This window comes from Scyliorhinus canicula, chromosome 11 (assembly GCF_902713615.1).
Source record: "Scyliorhinus canicula chromosome 11, sScyCan1.1, whole genome shotgun sequence".
NCBI classification, from domain to species: Eukaryota; Metazoa; Chordata; class Chondrichthyes; order Carcharhiniformes; family Scyliorhinidae; genus Scyliorhinus; species Scyliorhinus canicula.
Genome location: NC_052156.1, coordinates 2712900 through 2740283, shown reverse-complemented (window position 1 = coordinate 2740283; position 27384 = coordinate 2712900). Strand labels below are relative to the sequence as shown.

At 53.9% G+C, this 27384-nt stretch overlaps 1 protein-coding gene across 1 annotated transcript in view; it reads left to right on the top strand.

Moving 5' to 3' along the window:
* Positions 1 to 27384, top strand: part of lamb2l (laminin, beta 2-like) — a 268095-nt gene that overhangs the window by 223622 nt on the left and 17089 nt on the right. Inside the window, exons 30-35 of the mRNA XM_038812008.1 lie at positions 5672 to 5768; positions 10785 to 11160; positions 15539 to 15723; positions 21213 to 21454; positions 25373 to 25573; positions 26360 to 26550. Coding sequence (XP_038667936.1) covers positions 5672 to 5768; positions 10785 to 11160; positions 15539 to 15723; positions 21213 to 21454; positions 25373 to 25573; positions 26360 to 26550 — 1292 coding nt within the window. The remainder of the gene's footprint in view (positions 1 to 5671; positions 5769 to 10784; positions 11161 to 15538; positions 15724 to 21212; positions 21455 to 25372; positions 25574 to 26359; positions 26551 to 27384) is intronic.

Below are 27384 nucleotides of genomic sequence, written 5' to 3'. Positions count from 1 at the left end.
GTTGGATAAAAGCAGCCATTCCAGGCCAGTGAGTCTAACGTCAGTGGAAGGGAAATAATTGGAAGAAATTCTGAGGGACAGAATTAATGTCCACTTGGAGAGGTAAAGATTGATTAAGGATGGTCAGCGTGGTTTTGTCAGGGGGGGGGAGATGGTGGAGTGGGATTCTCCGGTTGCCAGCGCGTGTATCTCGGCGATGAGCCATTCGGACACAGTGGGATTCTCTACTCTCTACGATGCCAATCAAGCCACTCCAAGCTGCCAGGAACCCTGCGGGCGGGAATGCACTGCCAGAGAATAGAAAATAGAAAATTGCTAATCGTCACGAGTAGGCTTCAATGAAGTTACTGTGAAAAGCCCCTAGTCGCCACATTCCGGCGCCTGTCCGGGGAGGCTGGTACGGGAATAGAGAATCTCAACAACCTGAGAATTCCAGCACGTGTCTAATAAGTTTGATTGAATTTGTTGAGGAGGTGACCAGGTGTGTAGATGTGGGCAGTGCGGTTGATGTCGTTTATATGGATTTCAGTAAGGCCTTTGACAAGGTCCCAATGGGAGACTGACCTAGGAAGTGAGAGCCCATGTGATCCAAGGCAATTTGAAAAATTGGATCCAAAGCTGGCTTTGTGGTAGAGGGCGATGGTTGGCGGTTGTTATTCTGACTAGAAGCCTGTGTCCAGTGGGGTTCCACAGGGATCGGTGCTGGGCCATTTGCTGTTTGTCGTGTACATTAATGATCTGGATGTGAGTGTGGGGGGTATGATCAGTAAGTTCGCTGATGGCACGAAAATTGATGATGTGGTAAATAGTGAGGAGGAAAGCCATCATTACAGGATGATAGAGACGGGCTGGTAAGATGGGCAGGACAATAGAAAATGGAATTTAAGCTGATACATTTTGAAGGGACTAGCAAACCAAGGGAATACACCAAGAACAGTCCTGAGGATCAGAGAGACTTTGCTGTGCAGGTTCACTGATCTCTGACGGCAGCAGGACAGGGAGATAGATAAGAAAGAAAGAAAGAAAGAAAGAAAGAAAGAAAGAAAGAAAGAAAGAAAGAAAGAAAGAAAGAAAGAAAGAAAGAAAGAGAAAGAAAGAAAGAGAGAAAGAAAGGAAGGAAAAGAAAGAAAGAAAGAAAGAAAGAAAGAAAGAAAGAAAGAAAGAAAGAAAGAAAGAAAGAAAGAAAGAAAGAAAGAAAAGAAAGAAAGAAAGAAAGAAAGAAAGAAGAAAGAAAGAAAGAAAGAAAGAAAGAAAGAAAGAAAGAAAGAAAGAAAGAAAGAAAGAAAGAAAGAAGAAAGAAAGAAAGAAAGAAAGAAAGAAAGAAAGAAAGAAAGAAAGAAAGAAAGAAAGAAGAAAGAAAGAAAGAAAGAAGAAAGAAAGAAAGAAAGAAAGAAAGAAGAAAGAAAGAAAGAAAGAAAGAAAGAAAAAAAATAAATGTTGCGCCAAACGTTTGCCCTAGGGTAATCATAGAAATGTGGACAATTGTTCATGGCCAATCCACCCAACCTGCACATCTTTGGACTGTGGGAGGAAACCAGAAAAGGAGGTTAACAAGGCCAATGGGATTCTTGCCTTTAATAGCCGAGGCAGTGAATATAAGAGCAGGGAGGGTATGATGGAGCTGTATAAACACTGGCTAGGCTACAGCTGGAGTACTGTGTGCAGCTCTGGTCCCCTCACTATAGGAAGGATGTGATAGCCCTGGAGAGGGGGCAGAGGAGATTCACCAGGAAGGTGCCTGGGCTGGAGCGTCTCAGCTACCAAGGGAGGCTGGTTAGGCTGGGGTTGTTTTCAGTGGAGCAGAGAGATCTGAGGGAGAACCTGATTGAGGTGGACAAAATTATGAGGGGGCACAGATAGGGTGGATATAGCGGAGGGCTCAATGACCAGGGGGCAGAGATTTAAGGTAAGGGACGGGAGGTTGAGAGGGGATGTGCGGAGAAACCTTTTCCCCCAGAGGGGGGTGGGAGTCTGGAACTCGCTGCCTGGAAGGCTGGTGGAGGCAGAGACCCTCACAACATTTAAACAGTATTTTGATGAGCATTTGAAATGCCGCAGCGACACAAGGCTACGGACCGAGTGCTGGAAAATGGGACCAGAGTAGATCGGTGCTTGATGACCGGCACAGACATTTCCGGCTGAAGGGCCTCTTTCTGTGCTGTAAAAATTCTGTGACTCCCTCACAACTGTCCCTCTGACAGTGCAGCACTCCCTCAGCAACCCTGCAACAGTGCAGCACTCCCTCAGCAACCCTGCAACAGTGCAGCACTCCCTCAGCAACCCTGCAACAGTGCAGCACTCCCTCAGCAACCCTGCAACAGTGCAGCACTCCCTCAGCAACCCTGCAACACTGCAGCACTCCCTCAGCAACCCTGCAACAGTGCAGCACTCCCTCAGCAACCCTGCAACAATGCAGCACTCCCTCAGCAACCCTGAAACAGTGCAGCACTCCCTCAGCAACCCTGCAACAGTGCAGCACTCCCTCAGCAACCCTGCAACAGTGCAGCACTCCCTCAGCAACCCTGCAACAGTGCAGCACTCCCTCAGCAACCCTGCAACAGTGCAGCATTCCCTCAGCAACCCTGCAACAATGCAGCATTCCCTCAGCAACCCTGCAACAATGCAGCATTCCCTCAGCAACCCTGCAACAATGCAGCACTCCCTCAGCAACCCTGCAACAATGCAGCACTCCCTCAGCAACCCTCTGACAGCACAGCACTCCCTCAGCAACCCTGCAACAGTGCAGCACTCCCTCAGCAACCCTGCAACAGTGCAGCACTCCCTCAGCAACCCTCTGACAGCACAGCACTCCCTCAGCAACCCTGCAACAGCACAGCACTCCCTCAGCAACCCTGCAACAGTGCAGCACTCCCTCAGCAACCCTGCAACAGTGCAGCACTCCCTCAGCAACCCTGCAACAGTGCAGCACTCCCTCAGCAACCCTGCAACAGTGCAGCACTCCCTCAGCAACCCTGCAACAGTGCAGCACTCCCTCAGCAACCCTGCAACAGTGCAGCACTCCCTCAGCAACCCTGCAACAGTGCAGACCCCCCCCCGCCCACAGCCTGTGCTGGGAATGTCAACCTTGATGTGGGACTCCTGGGATCTTCTAACCCCAAGGTAACAGTGATCCAGCGAGTGAGCCCCACCTGATGTATTGAGGATGATTTTAGCTTCCCCAGGGGACGTTGAAATTGACCCTTCTCCAGGTTAAAGGGCAAGTTGTTTAAAGCAGGTTGGCCAGCCGGCGGGAAAATGATTCACAAATGAATGAATTCCTCAGTAAGAAGTCTGACAACACCAGGTTAATGTCCAACAGGTTTGATTCAAACACAAGCTCACCCCAGTCCAACGCCGGCATCTCCACAGAATAAATTCCTGACACAGGGATTGATATTTCCACTCAGATCCCCAATACCCATGCCCCTCACTCACTCCCTCACTCACACCCTCCCTCGCTCCCTCACTCCCTTCCTTCCATGCTCACTCCCTCCCTCACTCCCTCCCTCCCTCACTCCCTTCCTTCCTCACTCCCATCCGTCCATGCTCACTCCCTCCCTCGCTCACTCCCTCACTCACACCCTCCCTTGCTCCCTCACTCCCTTCCTTCCATGCTCACATCCCTCCCTCACTCCCTCCCTCCCTCACTCCCTTCCTTCCTCACTCCCTTCCTTTCATGCTCACTCCCTCCCTCGCTCACTCCCTCGCTCACTCCCTCACTCCCTCGATCCCTCCCTCCCTCCCTTCCACGCTCAGTCCCTCCTTCCCTCACTCCCTCCCTCCCTTCCACACACCCTCCCTCCCACCCTTCCATGATCACTCCCTCCCTCACTCCCTCCCTCCCTTCCATGCTTACTCCCTCCCTCCGTCACTCCCTCCCTCCCTCACACCCGCCCTCCCTCACTCCCTCCCTCCCTCCCTCACTCACTCACTCCCTCCTCCCTCCCTCACTCCCTCCCTCCCTTCCATGCTCACTCCCTCCCTCCCTCGCTCCCTCCCACCCTCGCTCCCTCCCACCCTCACTCCCTCCCACCCTCGCTCCCTCCCTCGCTCCCTCCCACCCTCGCTCCCTCCCACCCTCGCTCCCCCCCCACCCTCGCTCCCTCCCACCCTCGCTCCCCCACCCTCGCTCCGTCCCTCCCTCGCTCCCTCCCCCCCTCGCTCCCTCCCACCCTCACTCCCTCCCACCCTTGCTCCCTCCCTCCCTTGCTCCCTCCCACCCTCGCTCCCTCCTTCCCTCGCTCCCTCCCACCCTCGCTCCCTCCCACCCTCGCTCCCTCCCACCCTCGCTCGCTCCCACCCTCGCTTCCCCCACCCTCGCTCCCTCCCACCCTCGCTCCCTCCCACCCTCGCTCGCTCCCCCCCTCACTCCCTCCCTCGCTCCCTCCCTCCCTCGCTCCCCCCGTCACCCTCGCTCCCCCAACCTCGCTCCCTCCCTCCCTCGCTCATTGCCCTCCCTCACTCCCTCCCCTCGCTCCCTCCCTCCCTCGCTCCCTCCTTCCCTCGCTCCCTCCCACCCTCGCTTATTGCCTCCCTCCCTCCCTCGCTCCCTCCCTCCCTCGCTCCCCCCACCCCTCGCTCCCTCCCTCCCTCGCTCGTTGCCTCCCTCACTCCCACGCTCGCTCCCTCCCACCTTCGCTTCCCCCACCCTTGCTCCCTCCCTCCCTCGCTCCCCCCACCCTCGCTTCCCCCAACCTCCCTCTCTCCCCTCACTCCCTCCCCTCACTCCCTCCCTCCCTCCCTCACTCCCTCCGTCCATTCCACGCTCACTCCCTCCCTCCCTTGCTCCCTCCCTCCCTCGCTCCCCCCACCCTCGCTTCCCCCAACCTCGCTCTCTCCCTCACTCCCTCCCTCCCTCCCTCACTCCCTCCCTCCCTCCCTCACTCCCTCCCTCACTCCCTCCCTCCCTCCCTCACTGTCCCTCCCTCCCTCCCTCACTCCCTCCCTCCCTCCCTCACTCCCTCCCTCCCTCCACGCTCACTTCCCTCCTCCGCTCACTCCCTCCTTCCTCGCTCCCTCCCACCCTCGCTCCCTCCCACCCTCGCTCCCTCCCTCCCTCGCTCCCTCCCACCCTCGCTCCCTCCCCTCCCTCGCTCCCTCCCTCCCTCGCTCCGTCCCTCCCTCGCTCCCTCCCTCCCTCGCTCCCTCCCACCCTCGCTCCCTCCCACCCTCGCTCCCTCCCACCCTCGCTCCCTCCCTCCCTCCATTCCACGCTCACTCCCTCCCTCCCTTGCTCACTCCCTCCCTCCCTCCCTCACTCCCTCCCTCCCTCGCTCACTCCATCCCTCCCTTCCACACTCACTCCCTCCCTCGCTCACTCCCTCCTTCCCTCGCTCCCTCCCACCCTCGCTCCCTCCCACCCTCGCTCCCTCCCACCCTCGCTCCCTCCCTCCCTCGCTCCCTCCCTCCCTCGCTCCGTCCCTCCCTCGCTCCCTCCCTCCCTCGCTCCCTCCCACCCTCGCTCCCTCCCTCCCTCCCTCCCTCGCTCCCTCCCACCCTCCCACGCTCGCTCCCTCCCACCCTCCCACCCTCGCTCCCTCCCACCCTCCCACCCTCGCTCCCTCCCTCCCTTGCTCCCTCCCACCCTTACTCCCTCGCTCCCGCTCCCCACTGTAACAATGACTGTCTCCCTGGGTTGTCCATGTTGCTGACTTCCATTCATGTGGTTCAGTTCACAGGTCAGTGCGAGTGTCGTCCAGGATTTGGAGGTCAGACCTGCTCAGAATGCAGCGAAGGTTACTGGGGAAATCCTGGGCTGTCGTGTCAGGGTAAGGAATCCAGAACTCTGGAATGTCGACTTTCCGGGGACAGGTGGAAATTTCTGGGATCACTGGAGTTATTCCGAAGGTACAGACAATCTGGGTGTGTAAAGGACCCCCTGCAGACCCTACCTGACCACACCCACTGCAACATATTCACCAGAATTCAAACTCTCAACCCCAAGTCTCCTGGGAGACAGGAAAGAAACGGATAAAAATCCAAACATGTGAAGCCTCTGCCACATTAATCTTCACAGTGGCCTACCCTTCCAACCATGTGTCTTGTGAATTGATGGTCTCATCACACGCTAACTAGTAAACAACAAGGAAACGTCACCGTTCCATACTGGTACCGATACAAAGCTATATCAGCTCATTTTCACAAAATAAACAAACACACGGTATCACCCCTCGCAGCTTCCTTCACAGAAACGGAGGATGAGGCTGAGAATGTGTTATCCTGTCCAGACCTTTGTCATAGAAATGATCTGTCTATCAGTGTGTGACTTGTTCCCGTATCAGAGCCATTCTCCGCCCAGGAGCTGCAGCTGTGCCGGCCCCTCCCACACGACCCAATATCACCGCAACCAAATCCACATATTCCACCGGCACTGAGGGTCCAGCTGAACATCCTTCCCGCGTGTTTAACCTGAGGTGACAAGCCAGTTACACGCAGCACTCCCCACACCAGCAACAAAAGCATCAGCAATCTGCAAAAGCATTTCCTCAACGGTGCCATCAGGTGGCCCATTTGGATCAATGTCGCGCACCAGATCCCGCAGCGTCTTCTAGCTTCAAACCGGATTGCTTTCTGGACCCATACGTCCTCCTGAGCCCGTGTTCCAGGACTCAGGTATCTTAGAAAACATTGTCCTTCTTTCCAACTACAGGAAAGGAATCAGCAACAGCAGCCTCCAGCCATCTGCAGCCACCAGCTGGAACAAGCAGCAAACACATCCTGCAGCTGTGACGTGCTCTCACAACCAACAAGGCCAATTCCTCATCAGCAATAGCCTTCAGCTGTGAAGCAAGAGGCTGCTCACAGTCAAAGGGAGTTAAAGTGACCTTAAGCATAGATCATAGAATATACAGTGCAGAAGGAGGCCATTTGGCCCATCGAGGCCATTTGGCCCATCGAGTCTGCACCGGGTCTTGGAAAGAGCTCCCTACCCAGGCCCACACCTCCACCCTATCCCCATAACCCAGTAACCCCACCCAACCTTTTTGGGCACTAAGGGCAATTTAGCGTTGCCAATCTACCTAACCTGTACATCTTCGGACTGTGGGAGGAAACCGGAGCACCCGGAGGGAACCCACGCAGACACGGGGAGAACGTGCAGACTCCGCACAGACAGTGCCCGGGCTGGGAATCGAACCCGGGTCCCTGGAGCTGTGAAGGGACAGTGCTAACCACTTTGCTACCGTGCTGCCCACGAATAACCAAGCATAGCATCAAGAGCAAGGCTCTGTCGTGGAAGTGTTTGGTGGGACAGACAGGCAGCAGCTGGGCTCCTGTATTGGGTCTCAACAATATTTAAAGATGGCTTGAAGGCCTCATGGTTGAAAAGCCCCAGAATATCCCCCCCCCCTCCCCCCCCCCCCCCCCCCCCCCCCACTCACTCTCGCCCACGACCTAGGGGCGACCCCTGACCTGGAACCAGTTCCCTTAAGCTGCTGGTCAGGAAATGGAAATGGCTCCTCGCGTCCCCTCAGCACCAACCAGCTTCGTGGTTTTAAAAGAGGGTACGAACCGACGGCCGCCTCATTTCTCGCTTGGGAGCCGGTTAATTCCCGGGAAACTTCAAACTTGCTTATCACATGGAAATTAATGAAAATGAGGGTTTATGATATATTTTGCCATATTTGGCTGATCTGGAACTTACCATTGGGAGCAACACCTGGCTCGAACCTCGATTTTAACCTTTCCCACTATTTAACCGGCGCGCCCAGATTTATACCGGGCGCAATGCGGTGGTTAAATGATGCCCGTAATCTCCACTCTGCGAGAAACTGGTCCAGCTTTCCTTCCAAAGGACTTAGTTAGTTGGTTGTCCACAGCAGCAGCCTGTTGGACGAGGCCCAATATTCTCTGGGCAGCACGGTAGCACAGTGGTTAGCACAGTTGCTTCATCGCTTCCAGGTTCGATTCCCGGCTTGGCTCACGATTACTTATTCCTCGTTGCTCTGAGAAGATTGTGGTGATTTGCCTCCTCCAAACATTGATCATCTTTTGGAAATAAATTCAAGGGCTTGTTGAGCCACTTCAGGGGGCAGTTCAATCTGAACCTTGTCGGTGTGGGTCTGGAGTCACACATAATTCCAAAGTGGGGAAGGATGGTTCGTGTGGGAGTGTTTGATGGGGACAGTGTAGAGGGAGCTTTACTCTGTATCTAACCCCGTGCTGTACCTGTCCTGGGAGTGTTTGATGGGGACAGTGTAGAGGGAGCTTTACTCTGTATCTAACCCCGTGCTGTACCTGTCCTGGGAGTGTTTGATAGGGACAGTGTAGAGGGAGCTTTACTCTGTATCTAACCCCGTGCTGTACCTGTCCTGGGAGTGTTTGATGGGGACAGTGTAGAGGGAGCTTTACTCTGTATCTAGCACAGTGCTGTACCTGCCCTGGGAGTGTTTGATAGGGACAGTGTAGAGGGAGCTTTACTCTGTATCTAACCCCGTGCTGTACCTGTCCTGGGAGTGTTTGATAGGGACAGTGTAGAGGGAGCTTTACTCTGTATCTAACCCCGTGCTGTACCTGTCCTGGGAGTGTTTGATGGGGACAGTGTAGAGGGAGCTTTACTCTGTATCTAACCCCGTGCTGTACCTGTCCTGGGAGTGTTTGATGGGGACAGTGTAGAGGGAGCTTTACTCTGTATCTAACCCCGTGCTGTACCTGTCCTGGGAGTGTTTGATGGGAACAGTGTAGAGGGAGCTTTACTCTGTATCTAACCCTGTGCTGTACCTGTCCTGGGAGTGTTTGATGGGGACAGTGTAGAGGGAGATTTACTCTGTATCTAACCCCGTGCTATACCTGTCCTGGGAGTGTTTGATAGGGACAGTGTAGAGGGAGCTTTACTCTGTATCTAACCCTGTGCTGTACCTGTCCTGGGAGTGTTTGATGGGGACAGTGTAGAGGGAGCTTTACTCTGTATCTAACCCCGTGCTGTACCTGTCCTGGGAGTGTTTGATGGGGACAGTGTAGAGGGAGCTTTACTCTGTATCTAACCCCGTGCTGTACCTGTCCTGGGAGTGTTTGATGGGGACAGTGTAGAGGGAGCTTTACTCTGTATCTAGCACAGTGCTGTACCTGCCCTGGGAGTGTTTGATAGGGACAGTGTAGAGGGAGCTTTACTCTGTATCTAACCCCGTGCTGTACCTGTCCTGGGAGTGTTTGATAGGGACAGTGTAGAGGGAGCTTTACTCTGTATCTAACCCCGTGCTGTACCTGTCCTGGGAGTGTTTGATGGGGACAGTGTAGAGGGAGCTTTACTCTGTATCTAACCCCGTGCTGTACCTGTCCTGGGAGTGTTTGATGGGAACAGTGTAGAGGGAGCTTTACTCTGTATCTAACCCTGTGCTGTACCTGTCCTGGGAGTGTTTGATGGGGACAGTGTAGAGGGAGATTTACTCTGTATCTAACCCCGTGCTATACCTGTCCTGGGAATGTTTGATAGGGACAGTGTAGAGGGAGCTTTACTCTGTATCTAACCCTGTGCTGTACCTGTCCTGGGAGTGTTTGATGGGGACAGTGTAGAGGGAGCTTTACTCTGTATCTAACCCCGTGCTGTACCTGTCCTGGGAGTGTTTGATAGGGACAGTGTAGAGGGAGCTTTACTCTGTATCTAACCCCGTGCTGTACCTGTCCTGGGAGTGTTTGATAGGGACAGTGTAGAGGGAGCTTTACTCTGTATCTAACCCCGTGCTGTACCTGTCCTGGGAGTGTTTGATGGGGACAGTGTAGAGGGAGCTTTACTCTGTATCTAACCCCGTGCTGTACCTGTCCTGGGAGTGTTTGATGGGGACAGTGTAGAGGGAGCTTTACTCTGTATCTAACCCCGTGCTGTACCTGTCCTGGGAGTGTTTGATAGGGACAGTGTAGAGGGAGCTTTACCTCTGTATCTAACCCCGTGCTGTACCTGTCCTGGGAGTGTTTGATAGGGACAGTGTAGAGGGAGCTTTACTCTGTATCTAACCCCGTGCTGTACCTGTCCTGGGAGTGTTTGATGGGGACAGTGTAGAGGGAGCTTTACTCTGTATCTAACCCCGTGCTGTACCTGTCCTGGGAGTGTTTGATGGGGACAGTGTAGAGGAGCCTTTACTCTGTATCTAACCCCGTGCTGTACCTGTCCTGGGAGTGTTTGATGGGAACAGTGTAGAGGAGCTTTACTCTGTATCTAACCCTGTGCTGTACCTGGCCTGGGAGTGTTTGATGGGGACAGTGTAGAGGGAGCTTTACTCTGTATCTAACCCCGTGCTGTACCTGTCCTGGGAGTGTTTGATGGGGACAGTCTAGAGGGAGCTTTACTCTGTATCTAACCCCATGCTGTACCTGTCCTGGGAGTGTTTGATGGGGACAGTGTAGAGGGAGCTTTACTCTGTATCTAACCCCGTGCTGTACCTGTCCTGGGAGTGTTTGATGGGGACAGTGTAGAGGGAGCTTTACTCTGTATCTAACCCCGTGCTGTACCTGCCCTGGGAGTGTTTGATGGGGACAGTGTAGAGGGAGCTTTACTCTGTATCTAACCCCGTGCTGTCCCTGTCCTGGGAGTGTTTGATGGGGACAGTGTAGAGGGAGCTTTACTCTGTATCTAACCCCGTGCTGTCCCTGTCCTGGGAGTATTTGATGGGGACAGTGTAGAGGGAGCTTTACTCTGTATCTAACCCCGTGCTGTACCTGTCCTGGGAGTGTTTGATGGGGACAGTGTAGAGGGAGTTTACTCTGTATCTAACCCCGTGCTGTATGTATCCTGGAAGCTGGGAGTTGAGGATTCACATCACAATTAATCTGAATGTCTCCTCTCCCCACAGCTTGTGTCTGTGATCTATTCGGTTCGGAGACTCAGCAATGCAACCGTTCTAGCGGTCGCTGCTTCTGCAAAGTGGGTTACACCGGCTCACTGTGCGACCAGTGTAACCGTGGTTACCATGGGCGATTCCCAAGCTGCATTCGCTGCCATCCCTGCTTCGATTTGTGGGATGAGGACATTAGGCTGCTCGGGGAGAAACTGCATTCCCTCAAGGAGACAGTGCAGCGAATCACAGTGACCGGTGTGACAGGGGGAGCCAGCCACAGGCTGCAGGAGCTGGAGCAGAAGCTGATGGAGGTCCAGGAGCTGGTTCGAGGACATCCTCCACTCAGTCAGGGATTGCTGGAACAGCTGAACCATCTGGCAGACAGCCTCAGGTACATCCACAAGCTGTGTTACCCAGCCAATTACACTCAGTGATCAGGGAAATCATCCTGTCATCGTGATCCACAAGCTGTGTTACCCAGCCAATTACACTCAGTGATCAGGGAAATCATCCTGTCATCGTGATCCACAAGCTGTGTTACCCAACCAATTACACTCAGTGATCAGGGAAATCATCCTGTCATCGTGATCCACAAGCTGTGTTAACCAGCCAATTACACTCAGTGATCAGGGAAATCATCCTGTCATCGTGATCCAACAGTGCCATCCAATTACTTTGGCTGAAGTTAATCAGATGAGACGGCGCTCCCTCCAATTAAATATTGTTGTTATTTTACATCCCCATCACAAACTCCGCCCTCGAGTTACTGATTCCATCCTTGTCCTTAGCAACTGTCTGATGCTGGTGCAGTCTATTTCCTGTCTTGGCGTCATTGTTGACCCTGAACCTCTCATTGTGTCTCCCAAATGCTCGCTGCTGTAAATGTGCAGCGAGCCTCCTGCTCATTGACCCACATTGATTTCCATTCTCACAATGCCTTGACATTAAAATTCTCATTCTTGTTTCCAGCTGCCTCATGATTTCACCCCTCCCTATTTCTGTAATCCCCTCCGGCCCCCACACCCCTCCAAGATATCTGCTCTCCTCCAGTTCTGGCCTCTTGCACATCCCCCAGTTTCCATCCCTCTCGGAGGCTGTGCCTTCAGCTACCTGGGCGCTCAGCTCTGGAAATCTGCCCACGTTGCTTCCACAGTAACATTCCCCCACTTCGTCAATTCCAGCCCCAATTCCAATCCCAGCTTCGTCAATACCAGCCCCAATTCCAATCCCAGCTTCGTCAATACCAGCCCCACTTGACCCGGAGTAACAATTGAAATTAATAAATATTTCTTAGAAAAACACCAAAAGTAATAATCCTCAAGCGTATTGAAAGCCAGAGGTCTCTAGGTGTACAGGTCCACAGGTCACTGAAAGGGGCAACACAGGTGGAGAAGGTAGTCAAGAAGGCATACGGCATGCTTGCCTTCATTGGCCGGGGCATTGAGTGTAAGAATTGGCAAGTCATGTTGCAGCTGTATAGAACCTTAGTTAGGCTACACTTGGAGTATAGTGTTCAATTCTGGTCGCCACACTACCAGAAGGCTTTAGAGAGGGTGCAGAAGAGATTTACCAGGATGTTGCCTGGTATGGAGGGCATTAGCTATGAGGAGAGGTTGAATAAACTCGGTTTGTTCTCACTGGAACGACGGAGGTTGAGGGGCGACCTGATAGAGGTCTACAAAATTGAGGGGCATAGACAGAGTGGATAGTCAGAGGCTTTTTCCCAGGGCAGAGGGGTCAATTATTAGGGGGCATAGGTTTAAGGTGCGAGGGGTAAGGTTTAGAGGAGATGTACGAGGCAAGTTTTTTACACAGAGGGTAGTGGGTGCCTGGAACTCGCTGCCGGAGGAGGTGGTGGAAGCAGGGACGATAGTGACATTTAAGGGGCATGTTGACAAATACATGAATAGGATGGGAATAGAGGGGTACGGACGGGGAAGTGTAGTAGGTGGGCAGCATGGTCGGCGCAGGCTTGGAGGGCCGAAGGGCCTGTTCCTGTACTGTACTTTTCTTTGTTCTTTGGTAATTTAAACACAATTAAGTTTATTAATAACAATATCTATAATTAAATATGCAGATATAATAACAATCTTTATTAGTGTCACAAGTAGGCATACATTAACACTGCAATGAAGTTACTATACAACAGATGCACTATTGTCTACTTCCTAACCCCCTCCCCCACTTAAACTCACCACACCCTCTATACATCTACAGAAAACAGACAAACACAGAGGGGGAAAGAGGGGTGTAAAATAACCATGGAATTAAAAATATCAGAGTTTTTGTTTCAGAAGATTGTCCTGTCTACAGTCCCTTCCTTTAAGTTAGACTTTCAATTCGAGGTTTCCTTTTTTAAAAATATTTGTATTCAACTTTTTTCAATTTTATACATAAACAATAAAACAGGAACAAAAGTGTCCGATCCTCCCAGACCCTCCTCCTGTGCAAAAATACCCCCAACAAAAAGACACCCCCACCTCCCTCCCCCTTCCCTCTTACCGAACATCTAACGGTGACCAGGCGAAACGGTCGTTGTTTCCAGTGCAACCTCTCAGTTGCTCCCCTCACAGAGTATTTACCTTTCTCAAGGTATGAAAACTTCTGCTCCCGCAGTTATACTGAGGCTCTGGGCGGAGAAGCCTCCACCCCAACACCACCCACCTTCGAGCAATCAGCGAGGCGAAGACCAGAACCTCAGCCCCCCACCCCTCTCCGCAGCTCCGGCCTGACACCCCAGATATGGCCCCTAAGGGACAGGACTTCTGTTCAATTTATAGAATCACCGACATGGTGCGAAATAAAGACCCCCAGAATCCCACAAGCTGAGGACACGATCAGAACACGGGCACGTGATTCCATAGGCCCCTCCCACAATACTCACACTCATTCACCACTCCCACAATAAACCTGCTTATCCCAGATTTGGTCAAATGGGCCCCATGCACCTCCTTCAAATGTACAAATCGAGGTTTTCACTCTCGATTCATTCAGGTCTCTGCAGCTTCAAAATACAGCAGCTTATACAGCTTTACTGGAGGGGAGAGAGGGAGAGAGAGGGGGAGGGAGAGAGAGAGGAGAGGGAGAGGGGGAGGGAGGGAGAGGCAGAGAGAGGGAGGGAGAGAGAGAGGGAGGGAGAGAGAGAGGGGGAGGGAGAGAGAGAGAGAGAGGGGGAAGGAGAGAGAGGGAGGGAGAGGGAGAGAGAGGGAGGGAGAGGGAGAGAGGGAGGGAGAGAGAGAGGGGGAGGGAGAGGTAGGGAGAGAGAGAGGGAGGAGAGAGAGGGGGAGGGAGAGAGAGAGGGAGGGAGAGGGAGACGGAGGGAGAGAGAGGGAGGGACAGAGAGAGAGGGGGAGGGAGAGAGAGAGAGAGAGGGAGAGGGGGAGGAGAGAGAGAGGAGGGAGAGGGGGAGGGAGACACAGGAGAGAGAGGGAGGGACAGAGAGAGAGGGGGAGGGAGAGAGAGAGAGGGAGAGGGGGAGGGAGAGAGATAGAGGGAGAGGGGGAGGGAGAGAGAGAGAGGGAGAGGGGAGAGAGGCAGAGGGAGGGAGAGAGAGGGGGAGGGAGAGAGAGAGGGAGAGGGGGAGAGAGGCAGAGGGAGGGAGGAGAGAGAGAGGGGGCGGGAGAGAGAGAGAGGGAGAGGGGGAGAGAGGCAGAGGGAGGGAGAGAGAGGGAGGGCGAGAGAGAGGGAGAGAGAGAAGGAGGGAGAGAGGGAGAGAGAGGCAGAGGCAGAGGGAGGGAGAGGGAGGGAGAGAGACAGAGAGAGAGGGAGGCTGATGGAGGGAGAGAGACAAAGAGAGGGAGAGGAAGAGAGAGAGGGAGTGAGAGAGAGAGGGAGCGAGGCAGAGGGAGTTAGAGAGAGAGAGGGAGGGGAGGGAGAGGGAAGGAGAGCGAAGGGGAAGGAGAGAGAAGAAGAGTTCCTTTCGTCAGTGTTCCGGATGTGACTGCCTCCTCTGGCTCTCTGAAAATCATCCCATTCAGGCAGGAGCCAATCACTGCCCGTTACTGGGCAGAATACAGCCTTTCGGCCAATTCAGTGCCCTTCAGCCAACCAATCAAACCGAGTCCCACCGATCTCTCGGTGCAGAGAAGTCTGAGTTCTGCTGTTCAAAGCTAACGCAGTGTTCTCTTTATAACCTTCGAATTCCTGACCTTCCCTGCTGAACAGAAAGGAACAAGTCCATCACGCATCCCTGGATCAAAATTATAACATCAAAAGTAAAGACAGGTGAATTGAGGGAATCAAGAGGAACAGTTACTTCAATGATTGCAAATACCCAGGCTCCAGATTGGGTAGCCGTCCATCCCTGAACCAGTGCCCAGCTCATTCCGCACTGTGATCCATTTCTCAGAGAAGGCTCCCGCAGACAAAAACGTAATAATCTCAAATCTGACCACATGGCCCTTCCCTCACTTTCTAAACATTAGGGTCAGACCGTCAGGAGGGATGAGGAACAAAATCTTCACTCAAAGGGTGGTGGAGGTCTGGAACTCTCCCACAAACAGCAGGTGAAGCAAAATCAGTTATTAATATTAAACCTGAGATGGATAGATTTTTGTTAAGTAAAGATATTAAGGGAGACTGGCCAAAGGAGGGTATATGGAGTTAGGTCACAGATCAGCTATGATCTCATTGAATGGTGGGACAGGCTCAAGGGGCTGAATGGCCTCCTCCTGTTCCTATGTTTCCTCCCCGGCTTTGAGCCTGTTGTTGTCTCCAGTGTCTGTTATCCGGTCTACCGGCTGAATGAATATTCCTTTACTGTCTGTCAGAGAGGAGATGGAGCGACTGTCACAATGCATGGACAGGTTGTTGGAAGATGTGTCACGGACAGCAGCAACAAGCAGAAAAGCAGAAAGAGACATAAAGCGACTGGAGGAGGAGGCCGGGAGCCTGAACAAATCGCTCATCCAGAAAACACAGGAGCTGGAGAAATTTATAACATCGAACTTCAAAGGTGAGCCTCTACCTAGCAGAGTTTGCCCACGAGTCAGAAAATCGCACCATTCAGACAGGGTCCATTCAGCCCATCATTCCTGTACGATTCAATTAGCTCCTCTCTCCTGCTCATTCCCCAGATACCGTCAAATATTCTTCTCCACGTACTTATCCAATTCCACTTTCAATCTGATTGGCCGGCTGTTGTTGCTTTCTTAGCAGCTCCGAGCACAGTCATGGCCATTCTCCCGATTACATACAGGCCCCAGAAATAAATATCCATCCGACCGGACTTCGGTGTATCCGGGAATGGCTGGGTGGGGAAAGATCACGCACCTTAAGGAAGGGTTTTGTGGGGATAAGGTCTGATGTGGAGACACAAAGGGGAAGGTAATATTTTCCGGGGGGTGGAGGGGGGATACACTGAACCTCCCCCACCGGATACAATCCACCCTTCCTCCCACACCCTGCAACTATCTTTCGCCAAATAAATGGCCTTCTCACTGTCGTCCGCCTTCCACAGGCCAGCATATTACGGCAGTGGAAGCCGCTGAGGGCTATGAAGGACCTCATTATGTGTAAGGACTGGTGGTGGGCGCCTTGCACTCCCTCAGTACTGACCCTCTGACAGTGCGGCACTCCCTCAGTACTGACCCTCTGACAGTGCAGCACTCCCTCAGTACTGACCCTCTGACAATGCAGCGCTCCCTCGGTACTGACCCTCTGACAGTGCAGCACTCCCTCAGTACTGACCCTCTGACAGTGCAGCGCTCCCTCAGTACTGACCCTCTGACAGTGCGGCACTCCCTCAGTACTGACCCTCTGACAGTGCGGCACTCCCTCAGTACTGACCCTCTGACAGTGCAGCACTCCCTCAGTACTGACCCTCTGACAGTGCAGCACTCCCTCAGTACTGACCCTCTGACAGTGCGGCACTCCCTCAGTACTGACCCTCTGACAGTGCGGCACTCCCTCAGTACTGACCCTCTGACAGTGCGGCACTCCCTCAGTACTGACCCTCTGACAGTGCGGCACTCCCTCAGTACTGACCCTCTGACAGTGCGGCACTCCCTCAGTACTGACCCTCTGACAGTGCAGCGCTCCCTCAGTACTGACCCTCTGACAGTGCGGCACTCCCTCAGTACTGACCCTCTGACAGTGCAGCACTCCCTCAGTACTGACCCTCTGACAGTGCAGCACTCCCTCAGTACTGACACTCTGACAGTGCAGCACTCCCTCAGTACTGACCCTCTGACAGTGCGGCACTCCCTCAGTACTGACCCTCTGACAGTGCAGCACTCCCTCAGTACTGACCCTCTGACAGTGCGGCACTCCCTCAGTACTGACCCTCTGACAGTGCAGCACTCCCTCAGTACTGACCCTCTGACAGTGCGGCACTCCCTCAGTACTGACCCTCTGACAGTGCGGCACTCCCTCAGTACTGACCCTCTGACAGTGCAGCACTCCCTCAGTACTGACCCTCTGACAGTGCGGAACTCCCTCAGTACTGACCCTCTGACAGTGCGGCACTCCCTCAGTACTGACCCTCTGACAGTGCAGCACTCCCTCAGTACTGACCCTCTGACAGTGCGGCACTCCCTCAGTACTGACCCTCTGACAGTGCGGCACCCCCTCAGTCCTGACCCTCTGACAGTGCAGCACTCCCTCAGTACTGACCCTCTGACAGTATAGCACTCCCTCAGTACTGACCCTCTGACAGTGCGGCACTCCCTCAGTCCTGACCCTCTGACAGTGCGGCACTCCCTCAGTACTGACCCTCTGACAGTGCAGCACTCCCTCAGTGCTGACCCTCTGACAGTGCGGAACTCCCTCAGTACTGACCCTCTGACAGTGCAGCACTCCCTCAGTACTGACCCTCTGACAGTGCAGCATCCCTCAGTACTGACCCTCTGACAGTGCGGCACTCCCTCAGTACTGACCCTCTGACAGTGCGGCACTCCCTCAGTACTGACCCTCTGACAGTGCAGCATTCCCTCAGTCACTGACCCTCTGACAGTGCGGCACTCCCTCAGTACTGACCCTCTGACAGTGCAGCACTCCCTCAGTACTGACCCTCTGACAGTGCGGAACTCCCTCAGTACTGACCCTCTGACAGTGCAGCACTCCCTCAGTACTGACCCTCTGACAGTGCAGCACTCCCTCAGTACTGACCCTCTGACAGTGCGGCACTCCCTCAGTACTGACCCTCTGACAATGCGGCACTCCCTCAGTACTGACCCTCTGACAGTGCAGCACTCCCTCAGTACTGACCCTCTGACAGTGCGGCACTCCCTCAGTACTGACCCTCTGACAGTGCGGAGCTCCCTCAGTACTGACCCTCTGACAGTGCGGCACTCCCTCAGCACTGACCCTCTGACAGTGCAGCACTCCCTCAGTACTGACCCTCTGACAGTACAGCACTCCCTCAGTACTGACCCTCTGACAGTGCGGCACTCCCTCAGTACTGACCCTCTGACAGTGCAGCACTCCCTCTGTACTGACCCTCTGACAGTGCAGCACTCCCTCAGTACTGACCCTCTGACAGTGCGGCACTCCCTCAGTACTGACCCTCTGACAGTGCAGCACTCCCTCAGTACTGACCCTCTGACAGTGCGGCACTCCCTCAGCTACTGACCCTCTGACAGTGCAGGCACTCCCTCAGTACTGACCCTCTGACAGTGCGGCACTCCCTCAGTACTGACCCTCTGACAGTGCAGCACTCCCTCAGTACTGACCCTCTGACAGTGCAGCACTCCCTCAGTACTGACCCTCTGACAGTATGGCACTCCCTCAGTACTGACCCTCTGACAGTGCGGCACTCCCTCAGTACTGACCCTCTGACAGTGCGGCACTCCCTCAGTACTGACCCACTGACAGTGCAGCACTCCCTCAGTACTGACCCTCTGACAGTGCGGCACTCCCTCAGTACTGACCCACTGACAGTGCAGCACTCCCTCAGTGCTGACCCTCTGACAGTGCAGCACTCCCTCAGTACTGACCCTCTGACAGTGCGGCACTCCCTCAGTACTGACCCTCTGACAGTGCGGCACTCCCTCAGTACTGACCCCCTGACAGTGCGGCACTCCCTCAGTACTGACCCTCTGACAGTGCAGCACTCCCTCAGTACTGACCCTCTAACAGTGCAGCACTCCCTCAGTACTGACCCTCTGACAGTGCGGCACTCCCTCAGCACTGACCCTCTGACAGTGCAGCACTCCCTCAGTACTGACCCTCTGACAGTGCGGCACTCCCTCAGTACTGACCCTCTGACAGTGCAGCACTCCCTCATTACTGACCCTCTGACAGTGCAGCACTCCCTCAGTACTGACCCTCTGGCAATATGGCACTCCCTCAGTACTGACCCTCTGACAGTGCAGCACTCCCTCAGTACTGACCCTCTGAAAGTGCAGCACTCCCTCAGTACTGACCCTCTAACAGTGCAGCACTCCCTCAGTACTGACCCTCTGACAGTGCGGCACTCCCTCAGCACTGACCCTCTGACAGTGCAGCACTCCCTCAGTACTGACCCTCTGACAGTGCGGCACTCCCTCAGTACTGACCCTCTGACAGTGCAGCACTCCCTCAGTACTGACCCTCTGACAGTGCAGCACTCCCTCAGTACTGACCCTCTGACAGATGCAGCACTCCCTCAGTACTGACCCTCTGACAGTGCAGCACTCCCTCAGTACTGACCCTCTGACAGTGCGGCACTCCCTCAGTACTGACCCTCTGACAGTGCAGCACTCCCTCATTACTGACCCTCTGACAGTGCAGCACTCCCTCAGTACTGACCCTCTGACAGTATGGCACTCCCTCAGTACTGACCCTCTGACAGTGCAGCACTCCCTCAGTACTGACCCTCTGACAGTGCAGCACTCCCTCAGTACTGACCCTCTGACAGTGCAGCACTCCCTCAGTACTGACCCTCTGACAGTGCGGCACTCCCTCAGTACTGACCCTCTGACAGTGCAGCACTCCCTCAGTACTGACCCTCTGACAGTGCAGCACTCCCTCAGTACTGACCCTCTGACAGTGCAGCACTCCCTCAGTACTGACCCTCTGACAGTGCAGCACTCCCTCAGTACTGACCCTCTGACAGTGCTGGCACACCCTCAGTACTGACCCTCTGACAGTGCTGCACTCCCTCAGTACTGACCCTCTGACAGTGCAGCACTCCCTCAGTACTGACCCTCTGACAGTGAAGGCACTCCCTCAGTACTGACCCTCTGACAGTGCGGCACTCCCTCAGTACTGACCCTCTGACAGTGCAGCACTCCCTCAGTACTGACCCTCTGACAGTGCGGCACTCCCTCAGTACTGACCCTCTGACAGTGCGGCGCTCCCTCAGTACTGACCCTATGACAGTGCGGCACTCCCTCAGTACTGACCCTCTGACAGTGCAGCACTCCCTCAGTACTGACCCTCTGTCAGTGCAGCACTCCCTCAGTACTGACCCTCTGACAGTGCGGCACTCCCTCAGTACTGACCCTCTGACAGTGCAGCACTCCCTCAGTACTGACCCTCTGACAGTGCAGCGCTCCCTCAGTACTGACCCTCTGACAGTGCGGCACTGCCCTCAGTACTGACCCTCTGACAGTATGGCACTCCCTCAGTACTGACCCTCTGACAGTGCGGCACTCCCTCAGTACTGACCCTCTGACAGTGCGGCACTCCCTCAGTACTGACCCTCTGACAGTGCAGCACTCCCTCAGTACTGACCCTCTGACAGTGCGGCACTCCCTCAGTACTGACCCTCTGACAGTGCAGCACTCCTCAGTACTGACCCTCTGACAGTGCAGCACTCCCTCAGTACTGACCCTCTGACAGTGCAGCACTCCCTCAGTACTGACCCTCTGACAGTGCAGGCACTCCCTCAGTACTGACCCTCTGACAGTGCGGCACTCCCTCAGTACTGACCCTCTGACAGTGCAGCACTCCCTCAGTACTGACCCTCTGACAGTGCGGCACTCCCTCAGTACTGACCCTCTGACAGTGCAGCACTCCCTCAGTACTGACCCTCTGACAGTGCAGCACTCCCTCAGTACTGACCCTCTGACAGTGCAGGCACTCCCTCAGTACTGACCCTCTGACAGTGCGGCACTCCCTCAGTACTGACCCTCTGACAGTACAGCACTCCCTCAGTACTGACCCTCTGACAGTGCAGCACTCCCTCAGTACTGACCCTCTGACAGTGCGGCACTCCCTCAGTACTGACCCTCTGACAGTGCGGCACTCCCTCAGTACTGACCCTCTGACAGTGCAGGCACTCCCTCAGTACTGACCCTCTGACAGTGCAGGACTCCCTCAGTACTGACCCTCTGACAGTGCGGCACTCCCTCAGTACTGACCCTCTGACAGTGCGGCTCCCTCAGTACTGACCCTCTGACAGTGCGGCACTCCCTCAGTACTGACCCTCTGCCAGCGATGCCTGTATCCAGGGGAATTGCTTTGTGTATATCTGGCAAATTGAGTCATGAATAATGAAAAATGGAAACCTACCTTTTCCAGAGTTCTATGATTCAATCCTGAAGAACTATCAGGAGTCCTGTGAGGCAGAGAGACTGGTGAATGATTCTGTGTCCGACCCACACAGCCCAGTGGAACAGTCAGTGGCCACAAGGAACGAAACTGAGAGGCTCCTCCAGCAGCATCAAAACAACTTCAGAAAGTGGACAGCGGCTCAGCAGAAAGAGCTGAAAGATTTGGAGAGTAAAGTTCAGGAGCTGACAGTGGAAAGCATCAATAAGAAGGTGAGGAAGTGAATCTCACTCCCACTGCCCAGCAGTAATGGAATAACTTGTCTCAGTGATATTGAAATTCACACTGTGCAGTGACCCCTGGAGTGAGTGAGTGTGAGACTGAGTGTGAGATATGTGAGTGTGGGACTGTGTGAGTGTGAGATGTGTGAGTGAGAATGTGAGCGTGTAAGAGAGAGAATGTGTCAGAATGTGAGTGAGAATATGTAAGTGTGAGAATGTGTGAGTGTGTCAGAATGAGTGTGCAAGAATGTGAGTGTGAGAATGTGTGCCTGAGTGTGAGAATGTGTGTGTGTGAGAATGTGCATGAGTGTGAGAATGTGTGAGTGAGTGTGAGAATATGTGCTTGAGTGTGAGAATGTGTGTGAGAATGTGTGCGTGAGTGTGAGAATGTGTGTGAGTGTGAGAATGTGTGTGTGTGTGTGTGTCAGAATGAGTGTGCAAGAATGTGAGTGTGAGAATGTGTGCATGAGTGTGAGAATGTGTGAGTGAGTGTGAGAATGGGCGTGAGTGTGAGAATGTGTGAGTGAGTGTGAGAATGGGCGTGAGTGTGAGAATGTGTGAGTGAGTGTGAGAAGGTGTGCTTGAGTGTGAGAATGTGTGAGTGAGTGTGAGAATGTGTGCGTGGGTGTGAGAATGTGTGTGAGTGTGAGAATGAGTGTGAGAATGTGAGTGTGAGAATGTGAGTGTGAGAATGTGAGTGTGAGAATGTGAGTGTGAAAATGTGAGTGTGAGAATGTGAGTGAGTGTATTAGAATCGTGCACTCCACCTCTCGGCTTCTCGACCACACTCGCCTCCTTAAAAACAATCTCTGATTCCGTGGCATTGTTCCTCTGACTCGACCTCTATTTCTGTCAGTTTATTTGTCTGTGAAGCACTCGGGGGGGGGGGTTAATGTTAAAAGATTGTGACAAAAATACCTGTTATTGTTTTAACTGTCACAGTGAATTCTGCTGTTCCAGCTCTGGCCTCCAGATGGCAGGAGCTGACTGTAAGTGGGACTTGGCTGTGATGAGCTTTGTCCTGTGCCAATGGGTTCAGTACAGTCAATGTGGGAAAGGTGATTGAGGGCAGAGTGGTACCACTGCCAGAGGCAGCGGGGTGTCTCGGGCAAGGGCCTCGGGTTCCTAAAATATACCGACCAGTTCACAGATCCAACGACAGCATGAATTGTAATCCAGGTCTGAGATCACTAAAAGACCACAGAATGGCACAGCACAGAAACAGACCTTTCAGCCCATCGCTCCTATCTCTTACTTTTTGAAAGTGCTATCTACTTAGAGTCGTGGAGCCAGAGAGTCAATACAGCTCAGAAGGAGACCATTCGGCCCATCGATCTTTGTAATATGCTGACAGACGGGCGACCACCAGGCGGATTAATGACTGAACAGTTTATTAAAGCAATAACTGCTTATCGAGAGTGAGATAAACGCTGTCATGTTCCAAAACTCCAAACCCCTAACTGACTGGGGACCCCCCCCCCCCCCCCCCCGCTCCCCCCTCCCCCCCCAGGGTTTGCATTCTCCGGCTCAATTGGCCAACCGGGTCACACGACCCAGCACGGTTCAATTCCCGTACCAGCCTCCCCGAACAGGCGCCGGAATGTGGCGACTAGGGGCTTTTCACAGTAACTTCATTGAAGCCTACTCATGACAATAAGCGGTTTTCATTTCATTTCACGTTGGACACCCCCTCCCCCCTCAACGTTCCCCTTTATTTCCCTCAAGTGTGTATCTAATTGCCTTTTGAAATCATTGCCCATCTGAAGCAATCCATGGGCACACACAGCAAAGCTGGACCATATCCAGGCACAAACTGCAACGTGGCAGGTAACGTTGGCGCTAAGCAACAGGAGACAGAGGTAACAGGCAGCTCCTCCAATGGGCAGGATATGGCCGCGTTCTGCCAGCATCTGTTTTGCGGCCTCGACTATTCACCCTGTTTATCAATGACTTGGTCGATGGGATAGAAAGTCAGAAATCCTGAACTTTCCGATGGCTTTGCAATCAGTGTGGATGGAGGTCGGTAAACGGGTGATCCACCAAGGCAATGAATCCGTAAAACTGCAGTAATGTCAAAAAATGTGAGGTCATCCTTTATTGAAACTAAATAGTGAAAAGGGGGGAAAGGGGCCAGAGCCAAAGGCAATTAGACCCACTCCCCTCAGCTTCCTCCATAGACCCACTCCCCTCAGCTTCCTCCATAGACCCACTCCCCTCAGCTTCCTCCATAGACCCACTCCCCTCAGCTTCCTCCATAGACCCACTCCCCTCAGCTTCCTCCATAGACCCACTCCCCTCAGCTTCCTCCATAGACCCACTCCCCTGAGCCTCCATAGACCCACTCCCCTCAGCTTCCTCCATAGACCCACTCCCCTCAGCTTCCTCCATAGACCCACTCCCCTCAGCTTCCTCCATAGACCCACTCCCCTGAGCCTCCATAGACCCACTCCCCTCAGCTTCCTCCATAGACCCACTCCCCTCAGCTTCCTCCATAGACCCACTCCCCTCAGCTTCCTCCATAGACCCACTCCCCTCAGCTTCCTCCATAGACCCACTCCCCTCAGCTTCCTCCATATACCCACTCCCCTCAGCTTCCTCCATAGACCCACTCCCCTCAGCTTCCTCCATAGACCCACTCCCCTCAGCTTCCTCCATATACCCACTCCCCTGAGCCTCCATAGACCCACTCCCCTCAGCTTCCTCCATATACCCACTCCCCTGAGCCTCCATAGACCCACTCCCCTCAGCTTCCTCCATAGACCCACTCCCCTCAGCTTCCTCCATAGACCCACTTCCCTCAGCTTCCTCCATAGACCCACTCCCCTCAGCTTCCTCCATAGACCCACTCCCCTCAGCTTCCTCCATAGACCCACTCCCCTCAGCTTCCTCCATATACCCACTCCCCTCAGCTTCCTCCATAGACCCACTTCCCTCAGCTTCCTCCATAGACCAACTCCCCTCAGCTTCCTCCATAGTCCCACTCCCCTCAGCTCCCTCCATAGACCCACTCCCCTCAGCTTCCTCCATAGACCCACTCCCCTCAGCTTCCTCCATAGACCCACTCCCCTCAGCTTCCTCCATAGACCCAACCCCCTCAGCTTCCTCCATAGACCCACTTCCCTCAGCTTCCTCCATAGACCCACTCCCCTCAGCTTCCTCCATAGACCCACTCCCCTCAGCTTCCTCCATAGACCCACTCCCCTCAGCTTCCTCCATAGACCCACTCCCCTCAGCTTCCTCCATAGACCCACTCCCCTCAGCTTCCTCCATAGACCCACTCCCCTCAGCTTCCTCCATAAACCCACTCCCCTCAGCTTCCTCCATAGACCCACTCCCCTCAGCTTCCTCCATAGACCCACTCCCCTCAGCTTCCTCCATAGACCCACTCCCCTCAGCTTCCTCCATAGACCCACTTCCCTCAGCTTCCTCCATAGACCCACTCCCCTCAGCTTCCTCCATAGACCCACTCCCCTCAGCTTCCTCCATAGACCCACTCCCCTCAGCTTCCTCCATAGACCCACTCCCCTCAGCTTCCTCCATAGACCCACTCCCCTCAGCTTCCTCCATAGACCCACTCCCCTGAGCCTCCATAGACCCACTCCCCTCAGCTTCCTCCATAGACCCACTCCCCTCAGCTTCCTCCATAGTCCGGGAAATGTTGCCTTCAAAGTATTTATTCTTCATCAGACTGGATTTTGTGGTCGTGTCTGAGGAAGGGGGGGGGGACAGGAACAGGGACTGGGGGAGGGGGGGGTTGAATTGACTGCCCTCTGGCTTACAGATGAGGGAGAGCGAATTAAGACAACTGATTATTCCTCATATCAACCATTCAGCCCCTTGCAGAGTGATTAACTTGTAGCCTGTCCCTAAGGAACATCCTTTCTCTCCATGTTTCCCGTCTCGTTACAGGTGTGTGGTTCATCCGGCCGGAGCTGTGATGCTGACCCATGTGGAGGCGCTAATTGCCTGGATGACTCAGGCAGTCGGAAGTGTGGAGGGGCGCACTGTACCGGGGCTGTCAGTCTGTCTGTGGAGGCACTGCGTACAGCAACAAACTCAACCACCATGCTGTACGACTCTCAACGCCAACTCGATACGGTCTCTCAAAGGGTAGGTGAAGTCGGGGGTGGGGAGGGGGGAGGGAGGTGGAGACCCAGGGAGCGAGGGGAGATGGAGACCCAGGGAGTGAGGGGAGATGGAGAGAGTCGGAAGGAGGAGGCTGGGAGCTGAGGGACTGCAGAGTGAATGGAGGGGGAGGAAGGGGGTTAGAGGCAGGTGAGGGATTACGAGAGGGGGAGAGGAAGAATTTTGGGAAACCCTCAGTTGAGTGAAGGAAGGCTGTTTTTTATTTTAACTTTCTGACATGCGGGTCAAAGGACATTAACAGCTAGGGGTGCAGTGCTGAGCACTGCTGCCTCACAGCTCCAGGATCCCAGGTTCGATTCCCGGCTGGGTCACTGTCTGTGCGGAGTCTGCACGTTCTCCCCGTGTCTGCGTGGGTTTCCTCCGGGTGCTCCGGTTTCCTCCCACAGCCCAAAGATGTGCGGGTTAGGTGGATTGACCATGCTAAATTGCCCCTTACAATGAGGTTACAGAGTGAGAGATTGGGCAGAGGTAGGGTGCTCTTTCGAAGGGTCAGTGCAGGCTCGATGGGCCAAATGGCCTCCTTCTGCACTGTAGGATTCGATGATTCGCAACGTCCCACCAATTCTCACTCATCCTGTCATTCAGGAGGTTTTGTTTGAATGAGGCGTTGATCCTGAAATGAGGCAGGAGGGGAGGAGGGGAGAGAGCGGGTGTCTGCGTGATTCCTGTTGGATGACTGCACAGATTCTGGGGCGGGGGGGGTGTTCTGGTAAATTGTGCAGGAGACTTACACTGCCGATCGTTCCCCAGATTGAAGATATTCAAGGACAAGCAAATGATGCCAAATCCCAGGCCGCCGCAACACTACAGAGAGCCACAGAGGCAAAAAACCTCATCAACAACACGGTAGCCGAACTACGCAAATTAATCAAGGCCGTGAAAGACTTTCTCAACGGTGAGCTCAACACAAACCCAAAAGTGAATAGAGCTCCCTCTACACTGTCCCCATCAAACACTCCCAGGACAGGTACAGCACGGGGTTAGATACAGAGTAAAGCTCCCTCTACACTGTCCCCATCAAACACTCCCAGGACAGGTACAGAACAGGGTTAGATACAGAGTAAAGCTCCCTCTCCACTGTCTCCATCAAACACTCCCAGCACAGGTGCAGCACGGGGTTAGATACAGAGTAAAGCTCCCTCCACACTGTCCCCCATCAAACACTCCCAGGACAGGTACAGCACGGGGTTAGATACAGAGTAAAGCTCCCTCTACACTGTCCCCATCAAACATTTACAGGATTTGGGCGTTGCTGGTTAGACCAGCATTTATTGTCCATCCGTAGTTGCCCTTCAGAAGGTGGTGGGGGAGCTGCCTTCTTTAACTGCTGCAGTACATGTGATGTAGGTACACCCACTGTGCTGTTAGGGAGGGAGTTCCAGGATGTTGCCCAGTGACAGTGAAGGAACAGCCGATATATTTCCCAGTCAGGATGGTGAGTGACTTGGAGGGGAACCTCCAGGTGGTGGGGTTCCCAGGTATCTGCTGCCCTTGTCCTTCTGGATGGTAGTGGTCGTGGGTTTGGAAGGTGTTGTCTAAGGAACCTTGGTGAGTTACTGCAGTGCAGCTTGTAGATGATACACACGGCTGCTACTGTGCGTCGGTGGGGGAGGTTTGAATGTTTGTGGAAAGGGGAGCAATCAAGCGGGGCTGCTTTGTCCTGGATGGTGTTGAGCTTCTTGAGTGTTTTTAGCTAAAACTAGCGTTTGATAAAGGTTCATTCCTTTGCTCCACATTTTGGTTTTGATGTTTTAAGTTTCCTTTGGGAGTTGTTT